This window comes from Mustela nivalis (assembly GCF_964662115.1).
Source record: "Mustela nivalis genome assembly, chromosome: 8".
Taxonomy (NCBI): Eukaryota; Metazoa; Chordata; class Mammalia; order Carnivora; family Mustelidae; genus Mustela; species Mustela nivalis.
Genome location: NC_139027.1, coordinates 134,266,918 through 134,282,767, shown reverse-complemented (window position 1 = coordinate 134,282,767; position 15,850 = coordinate 134,266,918). Strand labels below are relative to the sequence as shown.

The 15,850-nt window shown below is 49.2% G+C and overlaps 1 protein-coding gene across 8 annotated transcripts in view; it reads left to right on the top strand.

The window, feature by feature from the left end:
• ATP9A (ATPase phospholipid transporting 9A (putative)) overlaps window positions 1-15,850 on the top strand; it is a 131,964-nt gene that overhangs the window by 52,925 nt on the left and 63,189 nt on the right. For all 8 annotated transcript variants that reach the window (XM_082744925.1, XM_082744924.1, XM_082744929.1 and 5 more), the window contains 5 exons: window positions 1,510-1,568; window positions 2,800-2,851; window positions 4,955-5,049; window positions 9,109-9,189; window positions 9,948-10,023. In XM_082744925.1, coding sequence (XP_082601051.1) covers window positions 1,510-1,568; window positions 2,800-2,851; window positions 4,955-5,049; window positions 9,109-9,189; window positions 9,948-10,023 — 363 coding nt within the window. The remainder of the gene's footprint in view (window positions 1-1,509; window positions 1,569-2,799; window positions 2,852-4,954; window positions 5,050-9,108; window positions 9,190-9,947; window positions 10,024-15,850) is intronic.

The following is a 15,850-nucleotide window of genomic DNA, read 5'->3' as shown; positions in this document are numbered from 1 at the left end:
CTCTTTCTTACTAGCTCATGGGTTTGCAACTACAGCCCTGGAGCCAAATTCAGCCCTGGTGCCCCCCTCCCCTTTTTTTGGGGGGGGGATGGTCTGGTTACTAAGAATAGTTTTGACCTTTTGGTGGCGGGACCGATTGTTGGCAGAGTTGGGAACCTCACCTCTTGGCCTACAAAACCTAAACTGTTCACTGCCTTGGCCCCCGCCAGCATGTTTGTGGACTCCAGAAGGAACCTGACCCTTTTCTTTCTTGGATAAGGGTACTGCCTTGCATCTTTGAATTCCCACAACATAGCACTCAGTAAATGTTCTTTTTTGGCCTTGAACTGTACTCAACTTTTTTTTTTTTTAATATTCTCCCTCTGCATTCAGATGGGGTTGTGAATCCTGGCTCTGATCCTTTCTAACGGTGAGGGTGGTGGGGTGGGGATGGTGCAGGTCTGAGCCTAATTTCCTTGTCTGAAAACTCCCGAGGTGATAATAGCCATTTCTTAAGGCCATTGTGAGGACTAAAGGCAGCCGTCACCATGTCCGTGCCTCTACGGTGCTGAGTTCAAGTTTGTGTTTAATGTTAGCTGTGACTGTTTATCCATGTAAACATCCAGCTCAAGTGGTGTAGTCTGATCAGAGTCCCATAAAATATGTACCAATCGCAAATTTTTTCTAAAGATTGATTTATTAGAGAGAGAGAGCGGAAGTGAGCGAGAGGCAGAGGGAGAAGCAGACTCCCCACACTGAGCCAGGAGCCCAGCTTGGGACTCAGTCCTAGCTGGGATCATGACCCAAGCTGAAGGCAGACGCTTAGCCGATGGGGCCACCCACCCACCCAGCAACCACAAATTAAAGAAAAAAATCAGTCATGTTAGGATGACTTCTTTCTTTTCAGGGATGTCGAAAATTAAAAGCTGATTTTCCAGAGGGCATCTGGGTGGCTCTGTCTGTTGAGTAATCATGATCTCGGGATTTCGGCGCAGGTCATGATCTCGGGATTATGAGATCAAGCCCCACGTTGGGCTCTGTGCTCAGCGGGGAGTCTGCTTGAAGTTCTCTCCCTCTACCTCTCCCCCTACTCGTGCCTTTTCTCTCTCTCTCTCAAATACATAAAATCCTGAAAAAGAAAAAAAAAAAAAGGAGTTACCCTGTCCATGGATCTGGTCCTTAATTTTCTTCCTCTTTTCTGTGTTCTTTTTGGTCTTCTTTTGAGGTTGAATGAATCTCATGGTACCAATTTAGAAAAGCAGCTGAAGTGCCGTTAAGACAGAAGGCACCTGCTGTGAGCGGGTGAGTTAGTGCAGGGCTCTGAGAGGTGGCGATTTGTTCTCAGAGCAGTTTCTGCAGCAGGTGTCTCTAACTGGAGAGGCAGGTGATGCCCATGAGGTTAGCAGGGCCCAGTAGGGAATTACTTCTGGGCGTACTGTATTGGCTTTGCAGGCTCGTGGGCACTCTACAAAGGCGTGAGGAATTGGAATGCATTCACACATGATGTATCTTGGACCTCTTTCTTCGCAGGGACAGTGAAGGTGAAAAGCTCCAACATCCAGGTTGGAGATCTTATCATCGTGGAAAAGGTGGGTGGCATCCCACAGTTTGTGACCGGTTGCTGTGTGAGTGTGTTAAGGGGGAAGTCATGGCCACCACGTCATAGATCCTGACTCCGTTAGACTAACTGAATGTAGGCTTTTTGGGATTCTCTCCTAAAGCTTTGCCTGGGGAGGAAAATTTCTTCACCATGAGACACCCACATAGAATAATTTTTCAAGGTTTATGTATGCTGGTTAGCCAAAACTTCTGCTTATAAACCCAAGTTTTGATTCCTATTGGTGTTTTTTTTTTTTTTTTTAATATTACCATGAAATCTTTCCTCGAAATGCTTTCACATAAAAATATTTGTCATTTACTATTTTGAGTGATTTTAGCTTGCATTTTTTTTTTTTACTTAAACATCATGTTCTTCTGTAGTTTTTTGGGGAGCATGGATCACGTGTAATACTAGAATAGTAAAAAGGGCCCAAAATGCCTGTTTAAAAATAGCACCATTCATACATTTTTGACTTCAGCAAACACTCCGGTCTCTTTTTGGAAGGTCGTGGTTTTGGGGGTGGCCCTGGAGAGGCTTGGAATAATATTTGATTAGAAAAGGATTGTATCCTAGCTTGTTTCTGTAGGAAGTGAACTATGCTCCTTGAAAGGGATTAAATCCAAGAACTCAAAGTTGATTTGAGGTGAAGGGACGCTCCGCTGTGTAGTAGCTCAGGAGACCCCACGGACCCTCTATGTTATTACCTACTTCTCTGTAATTAAACGAGGGCTGCCGTTGGCTTACGCCCATGTTTTCTTGAGAATGGCTTTTGTCGCTTCTCACTACTCGACCTCCTTATTAAAATTCCACTCAAAGCCAAACATCAAGCCAGAGATTTGGCAGGAGCAGAAAGCGTGAGCGAGTGTGCGTGTGTCTTTGGTTTCGGCAGACCGCCTGTAAGAGAGCCGGCGAGGGTGGCCCGGGCCCTTCTGGCTGGAATTTCGGGAGGTGATGGTTGGATTCTCCAGAAAACTAGAAGCTCTCTTTCTGAGAGAAGACTTCAAAAGGGGATTAGTAAAGTAACAGCAGCGTGCAAGATTTTTCAGATTCAAAACAAAATAAATCCCCAAATCTGTGGGTGACCAAGGCAGAGGCGTAAATGAGGCTGTGGGTTTCGGCTGCTCCCCCCTCCCTGCTGAGGGGGCTGCGGTGGGGGGGCCGGTGGACAGAAACCCCACACATGGCTCTTCACGGTAACAGCCTTTCTTTTCATTACACAGAACCAGCGGGTCCCTGCTGACATGATCTTCCTGAGGACATCAGAAAAAAACGGTAAACATCTGGGATCAATTTTGAAAATAACCATTAACCTTTCAGTGGTAATTTGGCAAAATAATCATTTGAAAATGGAACAGAAGTAGATGATCATTTTGGAGCCATGAAGGCAAATCAGAAACATCTCTTTTAATAGAGCAGTCTTTAAACAAAACAAAACAGAACGTCTTCGGTCCTCGCGGGTTAATAGATTTTGATCGTCACCAAGATGCAGTTAGCTGGACCCAGGCCGAGTGCCAGCTGGTGGGGTCTCCACTGAGGGCGGCTATGCTTTTCCTTTCTGGGCTGCTGTTGGGCTCAGCTGTAGGACTTGGCGCGATCAGGAAGCATGTTTCACAGATAGAAGCACCCAGAAATCCCCTCTTTTCTGAGAAAATGCCAGGAGATACGTGTGACCCTAGAGAAGCTGGAGAGAGAGGTAGGTGGCCTTTCTGGCCCTTCGCTCAGAAGCCGTGAGGCCACGCCCACCATCACCCCTGAATGTATTTATTACCACAGCCCACCGGGACCTGAGCGAGCTGCTCTAGGCTCCTACCCGACGCTGCTCCCCCCAGTTTTTCCCGGGGTGGCTGACACCACTGCACCCCAACCCCATCTGTTGATGCTCATCACCTTCGTTTCTTTTTTTTCTGTTATTTAAGCTGTTTTGAGGAAACAAAGCTGTTTTTCACCTGAGTACAGGCACAATCAGATCTTTGAGCCTCTGGAAAAAATAACATTTCTATTCCTTCAGGGTTGCTATAACGTATTTTATTATGAATCAAATAAAAGTGCAGGTGAAATTTTATATGAACAATAATTTATCCAGAGATGGAGTGGAAGGCCCTCGATTAAAAATCTTCTTTCAAAGTCTCCAGCTTTGTCCTCAGTGGGTTCTTATGTCCTTATCTGTGAAGACAGAGTGTTATTGATTAGGGTCCCTGAAATGCTTCCCTCCCTGCCCCTTGCCCGCCCCCGCAAAGATTAGACATGCTTTTCCTCAGTGCTGCCCGGAGGTCTTAGCTGTCCAGGAATTCAGTGCGCTCTGGGTCTCATGAAACCCACCGCTGACGCATTGCTGGACAGGCTCGTCGGGCGGAAAGAGGCCTCTGCGTGCGGGTGGGGAACAAGCACGTGCTTTTGTAGCGCTTCCCGCATTTGAGCAGCCGCCAGGATCTGTTGTGGCGTCCATGCTGCGGGTGCTGTTCTGTCCACTTTTACACGCAGGGAAACCAAGGCTTGGAGAGGCTAAGCGTCTCCAAGGACGTATGGCCAGTAAGTCGGGCAGCTGGTCTTGAATCCAGGAGTCTGGTTCCTGATCAGGTATCTCCTGCCCAGAATGGCCTCGAATGCTGTCCGTGCCAGCCCCCTGCTGGGGCTTCTCGCACCCAATCTCCATAGCAAGCTCCTGTGCTCTCTGTCTTCCCATTTCACAGACCGAGCCTGCTGGTGTTTAGCAAAGTCAAGAAACTGGCCTAGGTTCCTCTTGTGAGTGGATGATGGACTGAGGACTTTTTTTTTTTTTTTTTTTTTTTTTTTTTTTGTAATTACCTTATTTGTCAGGGCGCCTGGGTGGCTCAGTGTAGGTTAAGCCTCTGCCTTTGGCTCAGGTCATGATCCCAGGGTCCTGGGATCGAGCCCCGCATCGGGCTCTCTGCTCAGTGGGGAGCCTGCTTTCCTTCCTCTCTCTCTGCCTGCCTCTCTGCCTACTTGTGATCTCTCTCTCTCTGTCAAGTAAATAAGTAAAATCTTTTAAAAAATTTACTTATTTGTCAGAGAGAGCAGCAGGCAGAGCAGGCAGAGGGAGAAGCAGGCCCCTTGCTGAGCAGGGAGCCCGATCGATACGGGACTCGATCCCAAGATGCTGGGATCATGGCCTGAGCCAAAGGCAGATGCCTCACCGACTGAGCCACCCAGGTGTCCCTGGAGTGAGGATTTGAACCCAGATCTTCCGACCCCAGAGCTTACAGAGAAAGTGGGAAATGGGGTATTTGTTTTCCCTTTTGGTGGTTGGTCACTGACTGGGTTTTTACAACGGCGAGAGCAGGAACTGCTGAGAGCCGCCGGGGGAGGGATCCTGGCTTTGAAAGCGGATAGACAGTGCCCACCTTCCTTCCACAGGCTCCTGCTTCCTGCGCACGGACCAGCTGGACGGCGAGACAGACTGGAAGCTGCGGCTCCCCGTGGCCTGCACGCAGAGGCTCCCCACCGCGGCCGTGAGTAGCTTTCCCGCGGAAATGCAGACTGGCACCAGTGTCCTTGTCGGGCTCTCGGACTCAGAGGCCCTCCAGGGCCCGATGAGGGTCGTCAGGTGGGAAGGAGGGCGGGCAGGATGGGGTCCTGGGGGGCCTCCCTGAGCACTTGTTTCAAGTCACGCAGCCGGGTGAAGTGCAGGGTTGGGGGCTCTGTAGAGGGAGCTCAGAATCTTACAAAGCCTCGACATTGTGCCTTGCATAAAGCTAGAAGGAAAGGCATATAGGGGTATCATCCCTCTGCTCAGGACCTCTGGAGGCTTCTCGTTCCTGAGAACCCAGACTACCGTCCTTGCTGTTGTCCTCAGGCTCTGTGGGGTCTGTGTCCCTGCCAGGACCCTGACCTCAGCCTGGGTGCTCTGCCTGCCTGTGCCCTCTCCCTCTGGGTCCCGGTGTTTGCGCTTGCTGTTTCCTCCACAGGGGACAGTTGTGCTCCAATGGCTGCCGGGCTGGGCCTCTCCAGCCTACCTCCTGGGTTTTGTGCACAGATCTCCTTGTGTGAGAGGCATTTTCTGACCACCCTCCCCTTGTCTTCCCACCCGACTTACTTCCAGGCAGTATCTCTGAGAGCAGAGTTCTGCCTGGAATGTGCACTGCTGAATACCCTACGCGTGGAACAGTGTGAGGAACAGCACGTAGAGCCATGTGTGGAACAGTCACGGGCCCTCTCCCAGGGGGTGGCCTAAGGAGTTAGAACCAGCAGGCTCTCAAGGGTGTGCAGAGCCCCACACTTCCCCGTCAACCCCACATTACTCAGGCCGTGATCTGTAAAGCGAGAGGGCCAGGGAGCCAAAGAGTAAGTTTAAGGATGAGCCACATGGATTGGATGTGGCCCATGGACAAGGTTACAGAGTCACAAAATGTAATTTAAACGCTCAGAGGCCAACATTCCCCAACAGTGGCTTGAAAGGATTCGGCAGGGCGCCTGGGTGGTTCAGTGGGTTAAGCCGCTGCCTTCGGCTCAGGTCATGATCTCAGGGTCCTGGGATCGAGTCCCGCGTCGGGCTCTCTGCTCAGCAGGGAGCCTGCTTCCCTCTCTCTCTCTCTCTGCCTGCCTCTCCGTCTACTTGTGATTTCTCTCTGTAAAAAAAAAAAAAAAAAGAAAGGATTCGGCAGAACATGAAAGCTTTTCCTGGGCTTGTGGTCACACGGATTAATGCTGTTCCTTATCCATGTTCTGTGAGAAAGGAGTGGGCAGGACAGTGTTCCATGTTAATAGGCCGGTAAATGTGCCCCCTGTCCTAATGATGTCTCATGGTCAGTGACAAGTGAAGTGGCACCATTACTAATATTAATTCTTAAACCAGAATTCTGGAGCAGTGAGTTTCTAACACAGGTTGGGAGCCCCTGGGAATCCTGAGGGGGCACCGTCCTGCCCCGAGATGAGGTTGGTCTAGTGAGAGGGTTCTGGTTTTCCTGGGTGACGCGTTTTAACTTCCTGGTAAGATTTCTCCAAGGGAAGCTTTCTAGTCCTCATAATGATTTGAAGGACTCTCTTTAAGAGATGGCCTGGAAGCGCCTAGAATCATGAAGGTGCGGGTCTGTCACGAAGGTGCAGGTCTGTTGCTGCACAGAGTTGCATTTGTCGGTGTGTGCTTTGGATGCATCGGTGTAAGGAACACCGCTGTTGGCCCCTCTCCCTGTTCCCCATCCCCTGCCCTGCCCCGTCTGGCCCCGGGGCTGGGCTGGGGCCCAGAGAAGGAGATGCTGTCCTTGTTAGGAGACTAGAGGGATCCGAGAGGCTAGAGGGATCCGAGAGGGGAGCAGCGATTTAGCAGAAGAACCATATGAAGGGACGACCTGGGCATCACAAGACTGTGCTCTTGTTAAAATAAATAATTCATTGTATGGAAAGCCCTGGAGGAAGAAAGGAAAAGTCTTGCTTGTGGCCTCTGCCCCAGACCTTACCTGCTTCCCTCTGGGGATCCTGTAAAGTCAGTGGTGATCTTCCCAGACCTCTGCCAGCACACCTCCCCACACATGTACAGCTGTGAACTTGCTGGTGGGCGGGGGGGGCGCGCACATATCTGAGATTACCTTGTGTTTGAGATTCTGCAACTTTTGCTCCTGTCCACTTTGAATGTATCTCTGAGTTTTTTTTTTGTTTTGTTTTGTTTTTTGTTTTTAAATTTTAGATTTATTTATTTATTTGAGAGAGAGCAAGGAGGAGAGGGAGAGGGAGAGAGAAAAATTCAAGCAGGCGCCACGCTGAGCACAGAGCCCCATGTGGGGCTCAGTCTCACAACTCTGAGATTACGACCCTGAGATCACAACCGGAGCCCTGAAATCAAGAGTCTGATGCTTAAATGAGTGTGTCACCCAAGCGCCCCCTCAGAACCTTTTCTTATTAGTACATAAATGCCACAGGATAAACCCATCTGCACGTGGGACCTCCTAGCTCGTTAGTAGAGGCCACAGGCCCTGGGCGGGGGACGGCCAGTAACCTCTGCCCCGCTCTGGGTCCCTGTAGCCAAGGTGTGTTGTGGTCTGGATTTGCCTGACTACCTGACTGGAGATTTTTTTTTTTCTCAATTTTTTTCATTGTGGTAAAATACACATCAAATTTACCACGTTATCATTTGAAAATGTACAGTTCAGGGGCGGTAAGCCCATTCACGTTGTGCAGCTGTCCCCACCGTCCATCTCCAGAGCTCTTCACCGTGTGAAACAGAAACTCCGACCCATCAAACACCAGTTCCCCGTTGCCCAGTCCCCCGCATCCACCACTGCACTTTCTGTCTCTATGAATTTGACTGTTCTAGGGACCCGATCAAAGGGGGATCATACAGTATTTGTCCTTTAGTGATGGATTTATTTCACTTAGCATAATGTGGTGGCCTGTGTCAGGATTCCCTTCCTCTATAAGGCTGGGCAATATTCCATTATATGGCTGTATTCCATTTTGTTCATCCATTTACCCGTCAGTGGATGCGTGGGTTGTTGGCATCTTTCGGTGATGGTGCGTAATCACAGCCGTACAGCATCTTCGAGACCCTGCTGTCACTTCCCCGAGAGTGGCTTGCTAATCACAGTAATTCTACGTGTAAGTTTTTGAGGAACCGCCATATTGTTTGCCGCGGTGGCTGCACCACTTTACGTTCCTTCCAACAGTCCACGGGCGTTCCAGTTCCTCCATATTCTCACCCATACTTTTCGGACGGTTGCCATCTTCCTGGGTGTGACGTGTTCTATTTGCTTTTTATGCCTTTTCCAAGGCCTTACACAGAACAGGGCCAAGTAAGCACCGTTGACTGAGCACAGACCTTCGTTGGTACCAACAGCTCTTGGCCCCGGCAGTGGAGCAGAAGGGGGACCTAGGCCATGAGCCAGTTTGGGAGGCACCGGGTGAACACAGACACACAGGCGTCTTCACTGTGGAGTCTGTCAGGGTGTTGTGGGATAGCGTGTGGAGCGACCGCTAAACGTAGTTTCTTTTTTTTTTTTTTAAATATTTTATTTATTTGACAGACAGAGATCACAAGTAGGCAGAGATGCAGTCAGAGAGAGAGAAGCAGGCTCCCCAGTGAGCAGAGAGCCCGACACGGGGCTTGATCCCAGGACCCCAGGACCATGACCCAAGCTGAAGGCAGAGGCTTTAACCCACTGAGCCACCCAGGCGCCCCTAAACGTAGTTTCTAATAGAGAATTTTTTTCTTCTCTTTTTCCACCTCGCCTGTACTTTTGAGAGCCTGCTTGCTGTTTGGGGGATAGAGTTGCTTTTGAAAAACTCTGGGGGCCTCCTGGGATCTCTTTACTTATTTATTTTTTAATATTTTATTTATTTATGTGACAGAGAAAGATCATAAGTAGGCAGAGAGGCAAGCAGAGAGAGAGGGGGAAGCAGGCTCCCCGCTGAGCAGAGAGCCCGATACGGGGCTCGATCCCAGGACCCTGAGATCATGACCTGAGCCAAAGGCAGAGGCTTAACTGAGCACAGTTAACGGAGCCACCCAGGCGCCCCACCTGAGATCTCTTTAATCCCGAACTTTGTTTTAACTCGAAAACATTACCTCTGTTGAACAGGATCTCCTCCAGATTCGGTCGTACGTCTACGCAGAAGAGCCAAATATCGACATTCACAACTTTGTGGGAACTTTCACCAGAGTAAGTGGGCTTAGCTGACCGGGCGCTGCTGCCTTGCTGAGAACACATGCTGGGGACGGTGCTGCAGAGAAGAAGTGTTGGCAGGTCTTCGTTGGGGGGTAGCTGAGCTCCAGGAAGGGATGAGCTTCCCCTAAGTAGCCCCAGCTTGAAAACTGACATAGTGAGGTTGGCACAGCGGGGTTTTTCTCCCGGCCTCTGAACAGCGTGAAGTTCCCCGACAGCATAGACCCCAGCAGCATTAGAATTACTGTGAACTCTGTGGTGGGAAGGCAGGTACTTTTTATGTCTGCTTTGGACACATCCGTGACCTCTTCTACTCACACAAGCCCCGGCTGGTATTGTTAACAATTTTTAAGCCACTTCCCAACTATTCTACCTAAAGGCTAGAAATTAAATTTAGCTTTCAATTATTTGAAGAATCTGGGAACTCCACCGAATCATGGTCTCTTCCTAGAAGCCATAGGACGGGCCAGCAGAGGGCTGCTTCTGTTTGATTTGCTTCTGCATTTTAGTTCTTGCCTTGCTGGACGTGTCTTCAGTGTTGGAAGCCTGTCCTCCTTCGGTCACGGATGATTCTGGGCATGAAAAGCACGCCCAGGACGGTGGCTTTGGAGCTTGGCCCTTCTCTCCTGGCTCACCTGGGGGCTTCCAAATAGGGGTCGTCCTCTCTTCCTGTCTTGGGACGAGCACGTTGGAAATAGCCTGTGGATTCTTCCAGAACCTTGTTGGATAAATGCATGCCCATCGGTCTTTTCCAGGAAGACAGCGACCCTCCGATCAGCGAGAGCTTGAGCATCGAGAACACGCTCTGGGCCGGCACTGTCATCGCGTCGGGTAAGGGCGCCCTTTCTGGGGAATGTGTTAGCAATTTGAAAAGGAAAGAAAATCCTCTTGTGTAATTAGAATAATCATCTGTCAGTGGGGAAAATTAGCCGGCGGTCACATGGTGTTTTCCACTTGCTGCTGCCCCTCCAGGGAGTCTCGCTGACATCTGATTGCCCCTCAGACGGTTGTGGACACCTCTGAGAGAAGCTGTTGTGGCCGGCGCTTTTTCGGCAGCATCCACTCCGGGAATAGCCCTTAATTGCCACCTGAGATTGACGTCCTAATCTCTCCCAGAAACTGGGCCAGCCTGGATGTGCTGGCCGGAGGTCGTGTCTGGGGGGGCTGCTGAGCTCGTCCTGCCAGTCCTAGGCGGTCCCTCCCCCCAGCACAGGAAAGGGCCACGGGCCTGAGTTGGAGCCTTGGTGTTGAAAACACCAAGATGATGTGGAAATTGGTGTCTTTTAGTTTTTGAACACTGGGGAGAGATTAGAAGCGGTTAGATTAGAAGCGGTTCCAGGAGCCAAACAGTGTCTACGGTCATGGTGGTTGGTGGCAGTGGGGAGCCACGGATCTGTCCGGCACCTTGGCGAGGCCTTTACATGCATTACCCATTGCACTGACCCCTCCCATCGTTAACCGTGAGGGGAGGTGCTGGTATTAGCCCATTCTGCAGATGAGGAAACTGAGGCTCTGTGAGGCTAAGGAACTTGCCCAAGGTCACACAGGAGGTAAAAGGCAAAGTTGGGACTTGAACCCAGGCACTTTGTTCCAGAAGCAGAACATATTGTGCAGTTCTCGTTACTTTGTTACATTACACATATGAGGTAATAGCATATACTATTATTAATATATGATTTTACTATTGCCAACTTCCTGTCTCTACTGTTGGATGACGGCTTTCTCCCTCTCAAGCACCTCTCCCTCCTACCAACCCATTTTCTTCTGCTTGATGCTGCTTTGTGGCTCTTTAGTATAATTTAGGTGCTCAGTCAGGATACTATGTGGCTAAGGAAGGGAATGACCAGTACAGACCAGCACAAACTCATCCACAGATGAACCACGTAATGCACATAGAGATGAGCACTCCTTTTACATCTTCTGCCATTTTTCCTTTTCCACTCCCTGCCTGTATTTGCAGCCTAATCTGGAATGTCTCTCAATTCCTCCTGATGGCTAAAGAAGAGAAATGGGTTCTTAAGGCTCTGCACCGGCAAAGAGGAACTGCCTGCCACGCCCACAAACCCCACCCACAAACCACGCGCATGCCATTGGCCACACCCACCAGCCCCTGCTGCAGTCCTTCCCCTCCAGCCTCTCCCCTGCCGCAGGTCCAACCACGTCTCTCAGAACTGGTTACTCTTCCTTCCCAGTTTTCCTCCCCTTTGAATGCATTTATTAACAAGTAATTATTCCTTTTAATCTTTTAATAATTTGGCAGAAAAATAAGGAGTGTGTTTCGATTTGCATTTCCTGGATTGCCTGGAAGGTTGGCTTTCCTTGTGGTCTGTGTGGTCTCTCTACCTGTGTCCCTTACTTTTTGTGCCCGCTAGCTGTTTCTTCTCGTTCTCGTGCTCTTACTCATTTGTGAGAGTTCCCCATTTCTGGTTTTTGTGAAAAGGTTTTGTGGCGTATTTGATACGCAGGAGTTTCATAGTGTTATACTGTTCTTGTCTGTGATAGAGGTTGTCTTGTTCTTGTTTTGTTTATTTCATTGAGAATATGGGAACCTCTTTCTACACATAAGACAGTTCCTAATGTTTTGGTCGGTCTACTTTCTGTTTCTTCATATTGACTTGTGAGCGTGCTTCCTAGCAGAGACAATATCAAACTCATCTCGATGTGATGCAAATCTTCTTTTCAATGTCTATTGTTTGGCTTTTGCTTTTGTCTTTGATGTGCTTTGTTTGGTTTTTCCAGATAGAAGTTCTAAATATTGATGTTATCCACATTTCCATAGAAACGGGAATCCTAGAGTAAAGGGCAGATATGTTTTATGTTGAGAGAGAGAATCCCAAGCAGACTCTGTACTGAACACAGAGCTGGTCTTGGGGCTCCATCTCACAGCTTTGAGATCATGACCTGAGCTGAAATCAAGAGTCAGATACTAGCTGACTGCACCACTCAGGCGTCCCAAAAATAAAATCTGAAAAAAAAAAAGTTATTTGTGAAGTTGGATTTTTAAAAGTGTTTTATCTTCATTTGTATTTTTTCATTTGCATTTTTAAAATGTATATATGATTTGCCAGTTTATGGCCAATGCCCATTTTTTTTTTTCTATTGATGGATTCCTTTAAAAATTGATTCCTGGGGCACCTGGTTGGCTCAGTCGGTGAAGTGTCTGCCTTCCACTCACATCATGATCTCAGGGTCCTGAGAGTGAATCCTGTACAGGGCTCCTGGCTTAGTGGGGAGTCTGCTTCTCCCTTTGTTCCTTCCCCCTGTTCATGTGCTGTCTCTCTCTCTCTCAAGTAAATAAATCTTAAAAGAATTTAAAAAAATGATTTCTAAGAACTCTTTATAGGCTAAGAATATTATCCTTCTGCTTTTTACCTTAATTGCAATTACTGTCTCCCAGTTGGTCTCATTTGTATTTTGGCACAAAAATTTAAAATTTTTATACCCTCAAACCTACTGATTTTTTTTTTTCTTTATGGTTTCTGGTTTTTGCGACATGCTGAGAAAATCTTACCTGCTTTAAAATGAGACGAATACACTGATGTTTTCTTGGAGTGTTTATATAGTTTCACATTAAAATATTTGAATGCATGGAGTGATGTTAGGAAACCTTACTGGCATAAGGGCTTTACTTGAGCTCCAGCCAGAAGCTCTAGACCCTGGCGCCCAGTCTGTGCACGTGGCCCTGTGTCGAGGCTGCCCCCAGGGACTGGACGTGTGTGAAAGGAGAGAGCGCCCACTTTGGGATGGAGAGCGGCGGGCGGAATGGGGCTGTGAACGGAGATCAGATACGGGGGGTAGAACTCCTGAGTTGTGCTGTGTCCAGCTCAGGCAGAGCTGGGGGCACAGGGGCGCCTGGGATGTGGGCATCTGCTTGCCAGGCGGTAAGTCCAGTGCTCCTTGCAGGCCGGTGTCTTCTCCTTCCCTTTTTTCAAAAGATAATGCATATATGGAAGACTGGCTGAATTCCAAACTTAGCACCAGTGCATAGATCAATAATCGGGGTTTTGTCAGCCCCCAGCGATCCCCCCGCTGCCTTCCAGTCCCCACACAGCGACCTTTATAAAAAGATTATTTATTTATTTGAGAGCGAGCAAACAGAGCTAGCGAGAAGGTGGGTGATGGGGGAGGGGCTGAGGAGGGGAGAAGCAGGCTCCCCACTGGGCAGGGAGCTGGATGCATGGGTGGGAGGGGGTCCCTCGATTTCAGGACCCCGAGATCATAACCGGAGCTGAAGACAGATGCTTAAGTGACTGAGCCACCCAGGCGCCCCAAGGGTAACAGCTGCGTTGATTCCTCATAGGTTTGAGTTGTTTGGTTAGCCACTTGCTTCAACAATATTGGCATTTTAGTAGTAAATACATGTTCACATGTCTGTCTGGTTTTTATTCTGGTGATTTTCTTCTCTTCTGCCTGCTTCTTTCCATGTAACAGAACAAAACAAAACAAACTTATTTTTTAATTTTAACTTTTATTTAATTTTTATTTTTTAAAGATTTTATTTATTTATTTGACAGAGAGAGTACAAGTAGGCAGAGCGGCAGGCAGGGGAAGAGGAAGAAGCAGGCTTTCCACGGAGCAGGGAGCCTGATGCGGGACTCGATCCCAAGACCCTGAGATCATGACCTGAGCTGAAGGCAGCTGCTTAACTAACTGAGCCAGCCAGGCACCCCTATTTTTATTTTTTTGAAAAAAAAAAAAAAAAAAAAAAAAAAGTAAAGGATCATTTTAAGTATAATCTGCTCCCCAGTGTGAGGCTCACCCTCACAACCCTGAGCTCAAGAGTCGTAAATTCTTCATCTGGCTGAGCCAGCCAGACCCCCCCAACAACCTTTCCTGAGCGTCTCTATGGGATGCGGCCATGCTCTGTTGCTCGGTCCTGGCGCTGCGGGGGCTTGCTGGAAAGTCCTCGTCTTCATCCTCATGGTGTTTCTAGTTCACTCTAAACTGAATACAAAGGACAGAGGAGATGGGAGGAAGTGGGGGCGGGTCTCCAAAATCCCTCTGAAACCAGTGTAAAGGGAAGCAATTTAAGTGGCCATGTGGAGAGTTCTGAGGTGGAGGGACTTGTCAGCCTTCATCTCAGAGATGAACAGTGATGAGTCTTTTGTTTATCGGGCTCTTTTTATTTTTTTTAAGATTTTATTTATTTATTTGACAGAGAGAGATCACAAGTAGGCAGAGCGGCAGGCAGGGGAAGAGGGAGAAGGAGGCTGTCCATTGAGCAGAGAGCCTGATGCAGAACTCGATCCCAGGACCCTGAGATCATGACCCGAGCCAAAGGCAGAGGCTTAACCCACTGAGCCACCCAGGTGCCCTATTGGGCTCTTTTTATTTATGAAGCATTTTGCTGCCACTCTCTTGTTTTGGTCTCACAACATTAAAGGGGGGTTTCATGGAATGAAGAATGGAGTCTCAGAGACGTTAAGCAAGTTGCCTGAGGTTGCACAGCCTAGGAGGTCCTCTCCTGGGAGGCAGAGAGTGGAAAACAGGTGGGAGAAGACATTTCAAAGTTTGTGATTGGTGATGGGGAGGACAGTGAGTGGTGAGAGCCGTGACCCAGTGGTGTTACCTGCCGAGCCCTTCACCGGGCATGGGTTTCAGAGTCTGAGACACTGGACACGTGCCATTTCCTTATGTGGCCTCAGTTTTCCCTGCTTGTCAGTGAGTAGTCCTTTGACTGCATTCTGATTCTGATGCAAGCCTGGTTATATGCAAGCCATTTCCTTCTGGTGCGCCCCATCAAGAAACCGCCATCGTTAGTCATCTTGATTCTGTGAGATTTCACTTCTCTGTTCTCTTCAGAAGCGAAGTCCTATGTTCCGGTCACTCTGCTGTTACCACTTGAAAGTCTGAAAGAATGAGAACGCTTGCCAGACAGTGCTTAGGGTCCAGCTGCCTCTGCTGGCCTCAACCTGGAGAGGACGCAGTCACCATGGCAACCCACCCCCTCGCCGCTAGGCTGGGGAGTCACTGGGCTGAGAGAGGGAAGGATTGGGGCATGGCCGGGGGGCTCCGGAGCCCGGTTCTTCTCAGGCTCTCCAGTTGCTTGTGTGCCTGCCTCCCCCGGTTCCGGTCCGCAGCAGATCAGTCCGTGGCCCTTGCACAGCCTGTGGGCAGTCGTGCCTGTGCACATGGGCATGTGAGCTTGAGCGTGTCCAGCTGGTCTGGACCCTGTCCAGTGGCACTGGTCGTGCGCTTACTCGCTTGAATGCCGCAGCGGTTTCTGACTGCTGTAAACATTTCCGAAAGCTCACTCTCAGGGGTAGCATTTATCTTGTTGCAGACAGGGACAAAGGGGTCACAGAGTAGGCCCTGACCCTGGGACTGGGCTGTCGTGGAGAGTTAGGAAGAAGTTGGCGTGACACCCGACCACAGCAGTGTGACTTGGAGAAACCAGCCGGCTGAGTGGAAAGGAGGTCTTGAAGGGGTGGCTTGGGCCGCATGGGGGTCAGGATGAGCTGAGAGCCTGCCCCCGGATAAAGGGAGTGCCCGTGCTTGGCACCTGCTGGGAGTACGGACTCAGTGTCTCCAGATCTTCTAAGTTTCCAGGAGGAGCCAGAATTCTCAATTTTTTTTATATGAAAGTTCCTGTATTTAAAAGATGTTGATGAATTCAAAACCTCGAAAGCCCCAGTATAGACCAAACCAGTGCACGTGT